The sequence below is a fragment of the Pristiophorus japonicus genome, chromosome 6 (assembly GCF_044704955.1).
Source record: "Pristiophorus japonicus isolate sPriJap1 chromosome 6, sPriJap1.hap1, whole genome shotgun sequence".
In the NCBI taxonomy this organism is placed as follows: domain Eukaryota; kingdom Metazoa; phylum Chordata; class Chondrichthyes; family Pristiophoridae; genus Pristiophorus; species Pristiophorus japonicus.
In genome coordinates this window covers 103,856,533-103,871,035 of record NC_091982.1, presented here as the reverse complement: position 1 = coordinate 103,871,035, position 14,503 = coordinate 103,856,533, and the positions used below count along the sequence as shown (strand labels likewise).

The 14,503-nt window shown below is 44.8% G+C and overlaps 1 protein-coding gene across 3 annotated transcripts in view; it reads left to right on the top strand.

Annotated features, from left to right (window-relative positions):
* LOC139265746 (plastin-3-like) overlaps nt 1–14,503 on the top strand; it is a 123,420-nt gene that overhangs the window by 73,545 nt on the left and 35,372 nt on the right. For all 3 annotated transcript variants that reach the window (XM_070883090.1, XM_070883092.1, XM_070883091.1), the window contains exons 5-6: nt 6,749–6,881; nt 12,429–12,510. In XM_070883090.1, coding sequence (XP_070739191.1) covers nt 6,749–6,881; nt 12,429–12,510 — 215 coding nt within the window. The remainder of the gene's footprint in view (nt 1–6,748; nt 6,882–12,428; nt 12,511–14,503) is intronic.

Sequence of the window (14,503 nt, the reverse complement as noted above, 5' to 3'; positions counted from 1 at the left end):
ACCCATACTGAGCCCTGAGGAACCCCACTGGAAACATCCTTGCAGCCATAAAAACATCATCAACTATTGCCCTTTGCTTCCTACCTCTTAAGCCAATTTTGGATCCAACTTGTCACTTTGCCCTGGATCCCATGAACTTTAACCTTCCTGACCAGTCTACCGTGTGGGACATTATCAAAAACTTTGCTAAAGTCCATATACACTACCTCATACGCACTGCCCTCATCGACCCTCTTGGTTACCTCCTCAAAAAATTCAATCAGTTTAGTAAAGTTGGGCTTGTTACATACTGACTAAAAAAAGTTATCTTGGGTACATTTTAAGAATTCCGCACCTTCTATACCCTTCACACTATATTTGTCCCAATCAATATTAGGATAGTTAAAATCCCCTACTTATTACTTCCCTATGGTTTTTAGATTTCACAGCTATTTGCTCCTCGATCTCCCTCCCACTGTTTGGGGATCTATAATACACGCCCAGCAGTGTGATCACCCCTTTTTTATTTTTCAATTCAACCCATATGGCCTCTTTTGATCCGTCTAACATATCCCTCCTCACCGCTGTAATAGTTTCTTTAATCAATACCACGGCCCCTCTCTGGCTTGTCTAAAAATCCTGTAACGAGGAATATTGATCTTCCAAACCTGCCCCTCTTTCAGCCGTGTCTCTGTAATGGCTATAACCTCATAAATCTGGCAGTCAAACCAAGGCGTGGACTGCTGCATCCAGGAGGTAAGTGGAATTGTACCTACCTCCTGGATCTAGGGCCCCTACCTAACCCACCTCCCCTTCCCCGGAATCGGAGACCTCCCACAAGGCCTCCAATCACAGGCCTACCACCCCCAGGCCGCACCCCCACGATCCCTGCTTGTCTAACGATTCCCAATCTCCCCGACCACCCCCCACCCCCTACTGGTCCTGCGACACCCCCCCCCCGACCTCCTGCCAATCCCTGATTCCCCTCCAGCTGATACCAGACCGCGATCCCTCTGCCGGACCGACCCCTCGCAACTGAGGCCTACCCGCCCGCTTGGGAAACCAAGGTTTGACATTCAAATTAGGCCCTGCCATTTAAATCGGCAGGGCCTGCAAGAAATCCGGCCTTCCTGGTTTCTTGCTGGCTTCTGACCTCCCTCCCCACCCCCAATCTGCTGCTGTTTCTAAAGCCAATAATCCCATATGCTTTTTTTTTTTAAAAACAGCCTTCTCAATTTGTTCTGCCACCTTCAAAGATTCGTGTACATATGCACCTAGATCTCTCTGTTCTTGCACCCCCTTTAAAATTGTACCATTTAGTTGATATTGCCTCTCCTCATTCTTCCACCATTCTTCACACTTCTCGGTATCTGCCATGTGTTTGCCCATTTTACCAGTCTGTCTAGGTCCTCCTGAAGTCTGTTACGGTCCTTCTCACGGTTTACTATATTTCTGTGTTTTGTATCATCTGAAAACTTTGAAATTATCCCCTGTATTCCCAAGTTCAGGTCATTAATATATATCAAACCGAGCAGTAGTCCCAATACTGACCCCTGGGGGCACCACTGTATATTTCCCTCCAGTCTGAAAAACAACTGTTCACCCTCTGCTTTCTGTCTCTAGCCAATTTTGTATCCATGCTGGCACTGTCCCTTTAATCCCACAGGCTGTAATTTTGCTAACCAGTCTATTATGTGGTACTTTATCAAACGCCTTTTGAAAGTCCATATACACAACATCAACAGCACTATCTTAATCAAAGAATTTAATCAAAGTTAGTCAAACACAACTTGCCTTTCACAAATATTGTCAATAAATTGTTGAAGACAATCGGCTAGAAATTGCCTTTCGTCCGATGGGGGCGGTAACTTTCCGGGGCCGGGACTTCCTGCGCCTGGACCGGAAGTGATGCCCCCGATGCGGAATTGGGCCGTGTGTCCCTCAAAGGAAGTGGAGCGCTGTCTTCGGCACTCCGCTTCCTTGGAGGGTCGCTCTCGGGGCGGCAGCCAAGCGCTGAGTCCAACGACACTCAAAGCAGGCCAGCACTGCATGGATGCTCCGCGTGGCGCTACCACGCTACAACGCCCCTCACCTTTAATTACAGGGCAGGGCTATTGTGCATTCTGCAGGCCCTTTGATGGCTGCCACTGGCCCACCAAGGAGACGATTGACCGGGCCAGCAGCCCGGCACCCAAAACGGGAGTGCCAGGCTGCACGATGGTGGTCCGGTCAATGTAAGGACTGCTATTGTCGGACCGACCCAAGAGTCCACCGACAAATAAAGATGGTGGTCCGGGGTGCTAAAGGCCTCTCCCCAGCTTCCTGACCTGTGTTTCCCCCACGGAGCATTGAGGGGCTGGCACGCACAGCGATTAAATCATTGTTCCCCAAACCCCTGGGGCAATTTCCTGGGAGTCCCCCCCTTCCCCAGGCGAGGAAGGTGCTAACGGAGCTATAAAAACTGGTAATTTTGCCCCCAATATGTTATCTGCACTGCAGCAGGGAGCAGTGGAATCGTGAGGGAGCAACATCACAGAAGTGTGCTGTGGATGAGATGCATTGAAGGAAGGTTAGTCTGTTAAAGGCAGTGGAGAGTTGAGAATAGTTATGAAGAGTGAACCACAACTTGAGTCTTGAAGTGTGTTGTTTGAGTTTGACCAGTGTTAAAGATAGAGCAGAGGTCCGATTGGGAGATTTCTAACAGCAGAAAAATGCAAACATAATTATAATGCAACAATGCGCTCTCAAGGACTCCAGAGAGAAAGGTAAGGTCGGAAATGGGGGAGTAGCTGGAGTTAGAGGCAGTTTTGAAGGATGTAAGGACTGTGCAAGAGAACAGATATCAGCAAGCAGGGGACGAGAGAGAAAGCTGGGTAGTGAGGTGCTGGGATGCGAGGGGGTCAAGCGAAGAGTAGTGGCAAATCAAAGAGAAATGCAGGGAGCAGCACCAACCCCTGTACATGGCCACCTTTGATCTCAAAGGCCTTCGACACTGTCAACCGTGAGGGATTATGGAACGTCCTCCTCAAATTCGGCTGCCGTCAAAAGTTTGTCACCATCCTTCGCCTGCTTCATGATGACATGCAGGCCGTGATCCTGACCAACGTATGGACCGGGGTCAAGCAAGGCTGCGTCATCGCACCAATGCTTTTCTCGATTTTCCTTGCTGCAGTGCTCCATCTCACCCTCGGTAAACTCTCCGCTGGAGTGGAGCTAATCTGTAGAACAAACGGGAATCTGTTCAACCTCCGCCGCCTCCAGGCCAGATCCAAGGTCGTCCCATCCTCTGTCATTGAATTACAGTACGCAGACGATGCTTGTGTCTGTGCACAATCGGAGACCGAACTCCAAGCCATCGTCCACACCTTCATCGAGGCGTATGAGAGTATGGGCCTTACACTCAACATCTGTAAGACAAAGGTCCTCTATCAACCTGCCCCCGCACATGGTACTGCCCCCCGATTATCAAAATCCACGATGTGGCCTTGGACAACGTGGACCATTTTCCATTACTCGGGAGCCTACTGTCAACAAGGGCAGACGATGAGGTCCAACACCGCCTTCAGTGTACCAGCGCAGCCTTTGGTCGCCTGAGGAAGAGTGTGTTTGAGGGCCAGGGCATCAAACCAGGCACCAAGCTCATGGTCTCCAGAGCAGTAGTGATACTCTCCCTCCTATATGGATCAGAGACATGGACTATGTACATACAGCGGGCACCTCAAAACACTGGAGAAGTATCACCAACGCTGCCTCCGCAAGATCCTGCAAATCCATTGGCAGGGCAGGAGTACCAACGTCAGTGTTCTTGCTCAGGCCAACATCCCCAGCATCAAAGCACTGACCACACTCAACCAGCTCCATTGGATGGGCCACATCGTCCGCATGCCTCTACTCGGAGCTTCGACATGGCAAGTGAGTCCCAGGTGGACAGAGGAAACGCTTCAAGGACACCCTCAAAGCCTCCTTGGAAAAATGCAACATTCCCACCAATACCTGGGAATCACTGGCCCAACATCGCTCAAAGTGGAGGTAAAGCATCCGGGAAGGCGCTGAACACCTCGAGTCTCTTCACCGGGAACAAGCTGAAGCCAAGTGTAGATGGGGGAACGACCCCACCCACCCATTGCTTCAACCACGGTCTGCCCCACCTGTAGGTCTCGCATTAGACTCATCAGTCACCCGAGAACGCATTTTTAGTGTGGAAGCAAGTCAGCCTTGACTCCAAGGGACTGCCCAAGAAGAGAAGAGTGGGGTCCATTTGACAATGTTTATTGAAGGGTAGGAGGAACCTATGATGTAATGCTCAATTTGGAAGAGGCTGGAAGGAAGGATGTAGATTAGAAAGGGAGGTGTCCAAGGCAGCTGAGTGGATGGCCTAATTTAGTAAACTGAAATCCATGAGCTGCTTGCAGGTCGTGTCTGTCTGAGGTGAGGATGGAAGGTTCAGTTGAGGGATGTTGAGATAAGTTGGTTTTAGTGGTTCGAATGATACTTGGCGATGGACAGGCAGTGCAGTTAATCACCAGGTATGCTCAAGTTTTAAGCCTGTAGTTGAAGTTGTAGTATTGGGATAAGATGGGAGACTGAATGCAATGTTGAACCAAAGCCTTGTCCACTTATTCTGGTTCAGCTGGATGTTTAAACTCCCATTGAACTACAGGTGCAGCGTCGAGAATCCGAAACCCTCGGGACAGAGGCCGTTCTGGATTCCGGGCTTTTCCGGACTTTTGATCGTCTTTCTGACGTCACGAATCTGGAAATACCCAAGCCCAGGTTCGGGTATTTCCGGATTTCGGAACATCAGAAGGGTGTGGTGGTGGGGTGGTCGCCCCCCCCCCCCCCCCCCCCCTCCCCCCCCCCCTCCCTGCTGAGGAGCTGTTCGGGCGGACCACCCTGCTGAGGCCCCAAGATCATGGCAACAGCGGCGAGCAGAGGCAAAGCCCAAGGGCGGGTAGTGGCGGGTCCCCGAGTTCGGCAGAGTTGGCGGGTCTGATTCTGGAACATTTTACGGATTCTGGACGACCCGGTCACCGATCGGTCCGGATTCCAGAACTCCAGATTTTCGACGCTGCACCTGTATTTGAAAAGCAGGGAGCTCTCCCAGTGATCTGGCCCAGGTTCCTACCTCAGCCAATGCACCAATAACCGATGAACTGGTCATTCAACTTATTTGCTGGTGAGATGCTGTGTGTATGCCTATAGAAAAGGGACTGCCCAGGCTTTGGTATGTTTCCAAGAAATATGATGTGTTTTACAAATTCAAGTTTGTTTCTTTACCTTTCTAATATGATGTTTTTTCAGCATCATTGGCACTTCTAGTTTTAAATCACTTTCAAAGGTAGATTCTTTTAAAATATCAAAATTCAAGTGTTCATCAGATATGGAGTCAAGTTGGGTGGATTCTATTTATATTAGTCTTTTATGGGGCCAAACATTAATTCGTGCAAAGCCTTGATTGTTGACCTGAATCGCTGCTGGCTTTCCTATCCATTTTAACTTGATCTTTGTTCATTCAAAAAAGAAGTTTCCTTGTTTGGCTGAGGTACAAAAAGCCCAGCCTACAATGGCTAAAGTCAATCATCTGGTTTCCAATGGAACAGGAGAACTCTGAGCTGTTTCAAAATGTTCTCTCTGCCTCCTATATTCGTTGGCCCTCTTTACTTCCAAAATTACAGTACCTGAAGAAATTGAAAATAATATTTAGAAATGGTTAATCTGTCTGGCTCAGCTTTGCTTGAAATCCTGTAAAGTAAGGAATGCATGAAATGTACTTGCCCTTTACTAAATGTATTTGAAAATAAACTGCAGCTTCCTTTTATAATTAGTCCCTTATTCCTATTTGTTTGGGTAAGAAGGTTAGATATTGAAGCTAGGTAGCAGCGATGCGACAGAATGTGCCAAATCTACTTAATTTAAGGCAGAGTTCAGAACTTGCTCAGTCGGGCGTAAGTGCTCCATGAGTTTGAATCTAAGTCGGACAGAACAGACCGTCCTCGTGGCTGTGGGCCCACAGGGCCAAGTTGCCCATTCGTTGGCAACCTTGCTCGGATCATGAGGATGACTGTTGTTGGCAGTGGGGAAAACATGCATAGGTTTAGTAGGGGTACCATTCGGGGGTAATGCTTGAGGTTGGGTGATTGTTTGCACAGAGTGGGGACGGGGTGGAGGGAGCAGCTTTCCTGTATATTTGACTCAGCTGTAAACGGGAGAGTAGTTGATACCAACACTGGGTATCAAAGTGCTTCCCTGTCCATTACTGACATCTCTCTCCTTGGTAAGTACAGGTGTAACGTCCCGAATTAAAAACCAGAATTGTCCAAAAACCAGACATTTTGCACATAGCTGATGGAATCCGGAATTATTGTCTGAAAACTGGACATTTTTGAAGTAAAACCCGATTCGGTCGAGGATTCTGGATTTCAGACTGTTGATTTTCTTGTCTGAAATCCGGAAAAACAACAAAAACGGAACGGACTCAATCCTGAGGATTCCGGATTTCAGACGTTGTACCTGAATAAGCATCCAGCCCTTCCACCATCTTTCCTCCCTGAAAATCCTCTCCAAGTTAAGGACATTAATAAATCCATTTTTGTTGAGAAGCCTAAAGGTTTTCGTGTACATGTGATGTGCAACTTCCTCACCAGGCAATATGTCCTGCTAGCAAGACTGATTTTTAAATTATTTGAGTTTAGTACTGTGTACGGCATTGTGAAATATGAATCATCTTCTCTCATTGATTTGTCAACTGATTTTGTTTTTTCATGTACAGAGGAAGAAAAGTATGCGTTTGTGAACTGGATAAATAAAGCCTTGGAGAGTGATCCGGATTGTAGCAGTATGCTGCCTATGGATCCCAACACGGATGCTTTGTTTAAAGCTGTTGATAATGGCATTGTACTCTGGTGAGTCACATTATTTCTACTCGTGATGCAGTTAGCACAGTTAATCTATTATAACTTTATTTCCCCAAGAGTAACTCAGTGTACAACTATTGACCTTTTTAGTTTATTTTGATGAGAACACAAAGCATGGAACGACTCGATGCTATTTTGCTCATTACATACCACACAAAATGTATTCCTTCGGACTTATTTTCTTCACTTTTTTTTCCACTCTGATTGTTCCCACTTGAAGCGTGTACCTCGAAGAGCCCTAGGAATTGTAAAATGTTAGTCGTGTGGTTCATCAAGTCAGCACTGGTGGTTTTCTCGATCAGCCACGTAGTCTAATCACACTCTCCTGATTGCTCGCCAGACCTTTAATATTCCTCTTGATTGATGTTTTGGGAAGGGTTATGATTCATGCCCAAGTATATATTTTTTTAAATAACTACTTTTGCTCTGCCCAGCAGCTTAAAACAGCCCAACCTTCTTGATTAAAAAGTAGAATTTATCAATAATTTATGATGCAAGCACAAAGGTTTGGGTAATTGAATGGTTACGATTTCTGGCATTGAAACCCCTGCTATAATTAGTGTCGGAAGATTAAGGGAATTGATGAGTGTGACTGTTAATCTGTGATTGGCATTTTGTTTCACAATATGTTCGTTGTAACGTATGTAACAAAAAAAAAGTGAATCCCACAGGTCACATCCCTTTTAAGAAAGCTGAAACCTAGGCAGTCCAATAATCTACCCCCCCACTCTGCTCTGGGGAGCCCCCTTTCCTCCTCCCATCAACCATCGCTGGCAGCAGATCTGTCTCCCACACCAGAAACACTTTGAATTTCTCTTTGTAGCTTTAGGCTAGTAGAGAGGAGGAGGAGTAGTAGTTTGCAGTTTATTTTGTAGTTTAATATGCTATTTGGTGCAATACTGGTCCCAATCCTATTCAATGACCATTGCAGTTTGCTTGCTATTAAAATTGCCTTTCTGCCTTAAATCCTTCCCAACAACAAATTCCCATTATGCCTGTTCATAGAATCACACAGCACAGGAGGCCGTTCAGCCCACTGTGCCTCTGCCGACTCTGAAAGAACTATTCAATTAGTCCCACTCCCTGCTCTTTCCCCATAGTCCTCAAAATGTTTTCTCTTTTCATATACCCAATTCCCTTTTGAAAGTTACTTTGAATCTACTTTCACCGCCCTTTCAGGCAGTGCATCTCAGATCACCACAACTTGCTGCGTACCATTTTGCCAGTTATCTTAAATTTACCAATTATCTTAATATTGTTGTCACTGGTTTTAGATTGGCATACACCTGTTCCTATGTTCCTATATTCCTGTGACATTCAGCCCCTTGAGCTTGTTCCACCATTGTATTAGATCATGGCTGATCTGCATTTCAACAATTACCCACCTTTGCTTCATATCTTTCAATCCTGCTACCAAATAAAAATCTATATCTCTGTCTTGAAAATTTCAGTTGACCCCCAGCATCTACAGTCTTTTTGGGGGTAGGTGGGGATATAAGAACATAAGAATTAGGAGCAGGAGCAGGCCATACTGCCCCTCGAGCCCACTCCGCCATTCAATAAGATCATGGCTGATCTTTGACCTCAGTACCACTTTCCCGCCCAATCTCCATATCCTTTGATTCCTCGAGTTCAAAAATCTGTCTATCTCAGCCTTGAATATACTCAACAACTGAGCATCCATAGCACTTTGGGTCAGAGAATTTCAAAGGTTCACAATCCTCTGAAGAAATTCCTCCTCATCTCATTCTTAAAAGGCCGGCCCATTATCCTGAGGCTATGCCTCCTAGTTCTGGACTCTCCAGCCAGGGGAAATAATGTCTCAGCAATTATCCTGTCAATTCCCCTCAGAATCTTAGATGTTTCAATGAGATTCCCTCCCATTCTTCTAAACGCCTGTCAAGAAAGAAAGACTTGCATTCATATAGCACCTTTCATGTCCACCGGACGTCTCAATGCACTTTACAGCCAATGAAGTACTTTTGGCATGTAGTCACTGTTGTAATCTACTCAATCTCTTCTCAGAGGACAACCCTCTCATCCCAGGGATCAATCTAGTAAACCTTGTGTTGCACCGTCTCGAAGGCATGTATATCCTTCCTTAAATAAGGAGGCCAAAACTGTGCACAGTACTTCAGGTGTGGTCTCGCCAGAGCCCTGTACAAATGTAGTAAGACTTCCTTATCTTATACTCCAACCCTCTAGCAATAAATACCTGCGATTTGCCTTCCTAATTGCTTGCTGTACCTACATGCTAACTCTCTGCACCTAAATCTCTCTGAACACCAGAGGGGTGTGTGGTGGGGGGGGGGGCGGGAATTCCAGATTTCCACTACCCTTTATGTGGAAAAAGTGCTTCTCGAAGGGTCATCGACCTGAAGTGTTAATCCTGTTTCTCTCTCCATAGATGCTGCCTGACCTGCTGATTATTTCCAGCATTTTCTGTGTTTATTTCAGATTTCCAACATCAGTCGTATTTTACTTTTGTGAAAAAGTGCTTCCTGATTTCACTTCAAAAGATGCCTGGTTCTAATTTTAAGATTGTTCCGCCTTGTTCTGGATTCCTCCATCAGAGGAAATAGATTCTCTGTTTCTACCTTATCGAATTTCTTAATTCCTCGAGTTGATTATCTTCAGCCTTCTAAACTCAGGGGAACATAGGCCTAGTTTAAGCAACCTGTCTTCATAATTTATCCCTTTTATGCTCTGGTATCATTCTGTTGCTTGACTTTTCCAAGAATGAGGAAACCTGTTTGAGTTTCACTTGTCATGGTGCTAACTATTTATCACCCACCTGTTACAACATTCATTTAGAGAAAGTTTCATTAAGTTAATGTGACCAGGATGCTAGCCTGTTGTGTAGCTGGGGCGAAAGGTCCTTGTTGACTGCTGCCTATTTCCTTTGATTTGCAGTATGCTGCCATGCGAGAGTGAAAGTGAGAGCTGTTCGAGGTGGTTGTCTCTTTTTGTGATGTGGGAGATTTGCTACGATTTTATGAACATGCGAACAATGACGAATAGGAAATCCAGCCTGTCCCACACATCTGGGATGCCTTGTGCATCACAATATATACACTCCACGCATGGAAGCCATGCGATCTTCTGGGACAGACTGGAAACTAATTTTGTGGAGTTAGGTCACCGATCAGTCATGATCTCATTGAATGGTGGAACAGGCTCGAGGGGCTAAATGGCCTACTCTTGTTCCTTTAAAACCCATGTCAATTAGGGGGTGGGGGGTGGGAAATTCCTCTCTGACCCCACCTTAGGCGATCAGACTAGTTCAGGAGACCACTCTGGCCCTGATTAATATCATACAGTACCTATCGTTTGTGTAAGGTGATCTCTGCCCCAGCTAGAAACTGGTCCAGTTCTCGCTTGAAGGAATTTAGTTAATTGGTGTCCATCAGCCTGTTCCAGAGGCCCACTATACTCTGGGAAAAGAACCACCTCTTGACAACTAACCTAGTTCTGGCCGTGTATAACTTAAAATTGTGATTCCTGGCCTGTTTAGTTGAACCAATTTTAGAATTGATCTGGGTTCCAGATGTGTCGGGGTCAGTTTAGAATGCAGTTTGAGTGGTAAGTGTTTAGTTTCCCAAGTGAGACACAAGATTTGATAAAAGTATTATACAGGAATCAACATTCAATTACCACAATAGATGGGAGTTTGTCAACCTGGGGATTAATGGAGTCATTTGCTGAAAATATTTGGAAGGTAAACCATTCATGTTCGCTGGCAAGATTGCAAAAAATTTCACTCAATATCAAACAATGCAAAATCGGATCAAATCGCAGTAAATATTGTGACATTGGGACCTGTAGCAGTGTATTTATCTAGTATGCTGATAGACTTGCAAAGTAAAATCAACTTTGTAGTTGAGTGAAATGGTTGATAAAGGTAGAGATCAGCTTCGCTTTGTTCAAATATTGCGATCACCATCGACAATTGTAATTTGACCAGCGAATTTTAACTGTCAGTAAGCTTCATGTTGAGACAGTTGTATAAACTGCTCCAGAATTGTGATCAAAACGCTTGAGAATGCATCCTTCTTGCCTCTTGTACCAATCAAATTTGTAAAACACACTTTCAATCTGATCTAAGATCAGCTTCTCTTTAAAATGATTTACCGTATATACTCGCGTATCATGCGACTTTTGAAGACCTAAATTTGGGGGGTAGCATGATACGCGAGATACAAAATTTGCGGGTGTGAAGTGCTGGCCAAGATTAGGCTGTTAGGCTGTTAAGCAGATCGTATCCATTTACGGTAAGTCAAATAGTACATATGTATATCAAGTAAAGATGATTTTGATAAAACTGCTGTTTTACTTGCTGATACACACGTAATGTTTACGCTTTCCAAATCAGCTTTCCAAGCAACTGTAAAATGTGTCTTTTCATGCCCTGTAGTTTTGATAAAAATACTTTTCTCGCCGACTTTATTAACGGTTGAGTTTGATGGCATATCAAAATTCACGGGTGTCTCATCCATGTTTCCAATGCACGATAACTTATAGCTGTTAGCTTTGCGATGTTTGATTACAAATGTTTGAAAACTAGTCACTTTTTCTTCTAATTCTTTTGGGAGTTTCTGTGCAATTTTTGTTTTTCTTCTTAACACAAAGTCATGTCTTTTCATGAACCGCGTACACCATCCAGGACTTGCAGTAAACACACGAATGCCCATTTTTCTTGCTTCTCGTAAAGCATAAAGTCTTATTTTAGATCGTGACCCGCGATTTGCGCATTTATAGGAAGGAGTTTCCTTCAATTTTTCTTTTTGTTTTCTCCAGTTTCGGACACAGCTTTCTCCGACACCAAACAGCTTTGCAGCTTTAACGTTGTTGCTTTGTTCCGCTTGTTACGTGTTGGGTACTTGTTAAACTTGTTTGAAAGCCTAGCCTAGTGTCATCTGGTATCTCAAAAAAGTGACTCGCATGATACATGGGATATATGATAAAATCATGTTTTGGGGACGAAAATTTAGGGGTCGCATGATACGTGAGATCGTAGGATACGCGAGTATATACGGTACTTGTTCTCGAAATATGCACAATGCCGGCAAAGCCACCTTTATGCCCTGTGCAGGTGATGGGCCTTTTTAGTAGCAGTTTGCCGTCAGAATCGATTGGATTGCTAGGTCACTTCAGAGGGCATTAAGAGTCAGCAACATAGTATGGGACTGGAGTCACACGTATGCTAGACTGGGAAGAAGCTTTCGTGGTTTTTTTTTTCTCTAGTGTTCGCCCGCAAGTGATGAGATTTTTTGATTTCAGCATCAGAGCTTCTTGACAACTACAGAAGTTCAAATGCAAGTGAATACTTCAGATGAACTGATGAAACTGACTGATAGAACTGAAATGATGTAGTTCTTGATATGTTTTGAAAGTTTGAGTTTGTTGGCACAACAGATACTGTGGATTAAGTCTACATGTGGTTGCCTCTGTCAACTACCGTAAATTGCAGTATTGTTTAACATCAGCTGTTGGACAGTTTGGCCTTCCGTTAATGTTCCCCTTCTGCACTTTCAGCAAAATGATCAACCTCTCTGTGCCTGATACAATTGATGAAAGAACTATCAACAAGAAAAAGCTCACAGCATTTACTATTCAGGTAATGGGAACCTAGGTCTTATTTTCAGAGTAATGGTTGCCATGTTAAATCATCTCAGCAACACTTGAATGCTGTGTTTGTGGTGGTGATAAGAATTCTGGCAACAAGTTACTTCTTTACTCAAAGTTGATTCTTCCCAATTTGTTCAGCTTCCATGTACAGATAGAAATTGTTTTTCTCTTTTTGCGGGGAGGAAGGTAGAGAAAAGAATCACCTGGGACATGGTCAGTCAAGGAATTCTCACTGGTTCGTCAGATCTTTGTCCACTTTGCTGCCCATGAAACCTTGGCTGAGAAGGTGGGGGGGGGGGGGGGGTTCAAAGCAAAAGTTTTCAGCACTACGGGGAAAGAGCAGAGGAGGTGGACTAACTGGATAGCTCTTTCAAAGAGCAGTCATGATGGGCCGAATAACCCCTCTCTGTGCTGTAAGAGTCCATGATTACTCTCATCACACCAGAAATTTTTTTTCGGAGTTTAATGTGCAAATTCTTGCACTTTTGTTAACCAAGTGCCACTTTCAGTAGCAGCCTGCTGTGACCGAGCTTGATCTGAATGGCCATGGACAACACCCACCACCAATGTATTCAGCAAGATCTGCAGCCTTATGTTGTTAACTGTTCAGTTGTAGGGGGCCGTCTCTCTTCCCATGTTCTCATTTCCTACCTTACCTCCCAATTGTTTGGTGGTCTCCTCTGATGGAAGGAGGATGTTGTAACAGGTGTGCCTATGCTGGATTCTCAACTGAGGAGTCTATCTTCAAATTAAACACATCAGATGTGATGTGCTAAGATTGCACTCTGTCCGGACCTCATTCCTGGGGCGGGCGGAGGTTTCTCCAATGAGAACCCTTACATTTTCCTCTTCCCTTTTCCTTCTTTGATGATGATGGCAAAGTCTGACCATTTAGCAGAAAGGTAATTTCCCTCAGGTTGCAGGAGTCCATGGTCCTCTGTCTTTTGGACAGTGCTGAAACTGCCTTGGCATCAACAGTTACCTGTAGCAATATTGAGACACTGTCTTCCTTGAGATTGATGCCGGTCCAGTGGGGGCGGGGGAGACAACTATTTTAACCAAGTCCGGACAGGTGTTGTGCAGCTACCTTGAACTTTAATTCTTGAAGGCATTTATCCACTGAAACCATGATTGTCCCTTCTTGCCTTTGTAACCACCTTCACCCCTAAAACCCTCTGGGATCTGTGTTCCTTCAATTCTGGCTTTTTGTGCACCCCCACTTCCTGTGCCCCACCATTGGTAGCTCTGCTGTCAGCCGTCTAGACCCTAAGCTCTGGAATTTCCTCGTTAAACCTCTCCGCCTCTCCACCTCCCCTCCTTTAAGATGCTCCTTAAAACCTACCTCTTTAAATCTTTAGAATGATACAGCACAAAAGGAGGCCATTCGGCCCATCGTGCCTATGACGGTTCTTTGGTAGAGCAATCTAATTAATCCCACTCCCCTGCTCTTTCCCCATAGCCCTGTAAATGTTGTCCCTTAAAATATATATCCAATTCTCTTTCAATGTTACTATTGAACCTGCTTCCATCAGACAGTGCATTCCAGATCACAATGACTCGCTGTGTACAAAAGTTAATGTTTCCTCAAATCACCTCCTGGCTCTCTTGCCAATCACCTTAAATCTGTTTCCACTGGTTACTGACCCTTCTGCCACTGGAAACTGTTTCTCTCTATTTACTCTATCAAAACCATTCATGACTGAACACCTCCATAATATCTCCTCGTAACCATCTCTGCTCTAAGGAGAACAACTAGCTTATCCAGTGTCTCCACATAACTGAAGTCCCTTATCCATGGTACAATTTTAGTAAATCTCTTCTGTTCCCTCTCCAAGGCCTTGACAGCCTTCCTAAAGTGTGGTGTCCAGAATTGAATACAATACTCGAAACTGAGGCCTCACCAGTGTTTTATAAAGGTTCAGCATAACTTCCTTGCTTTTGTATTCTATGCCTCTATTAATAAAGCCAAGGATCCCATATGC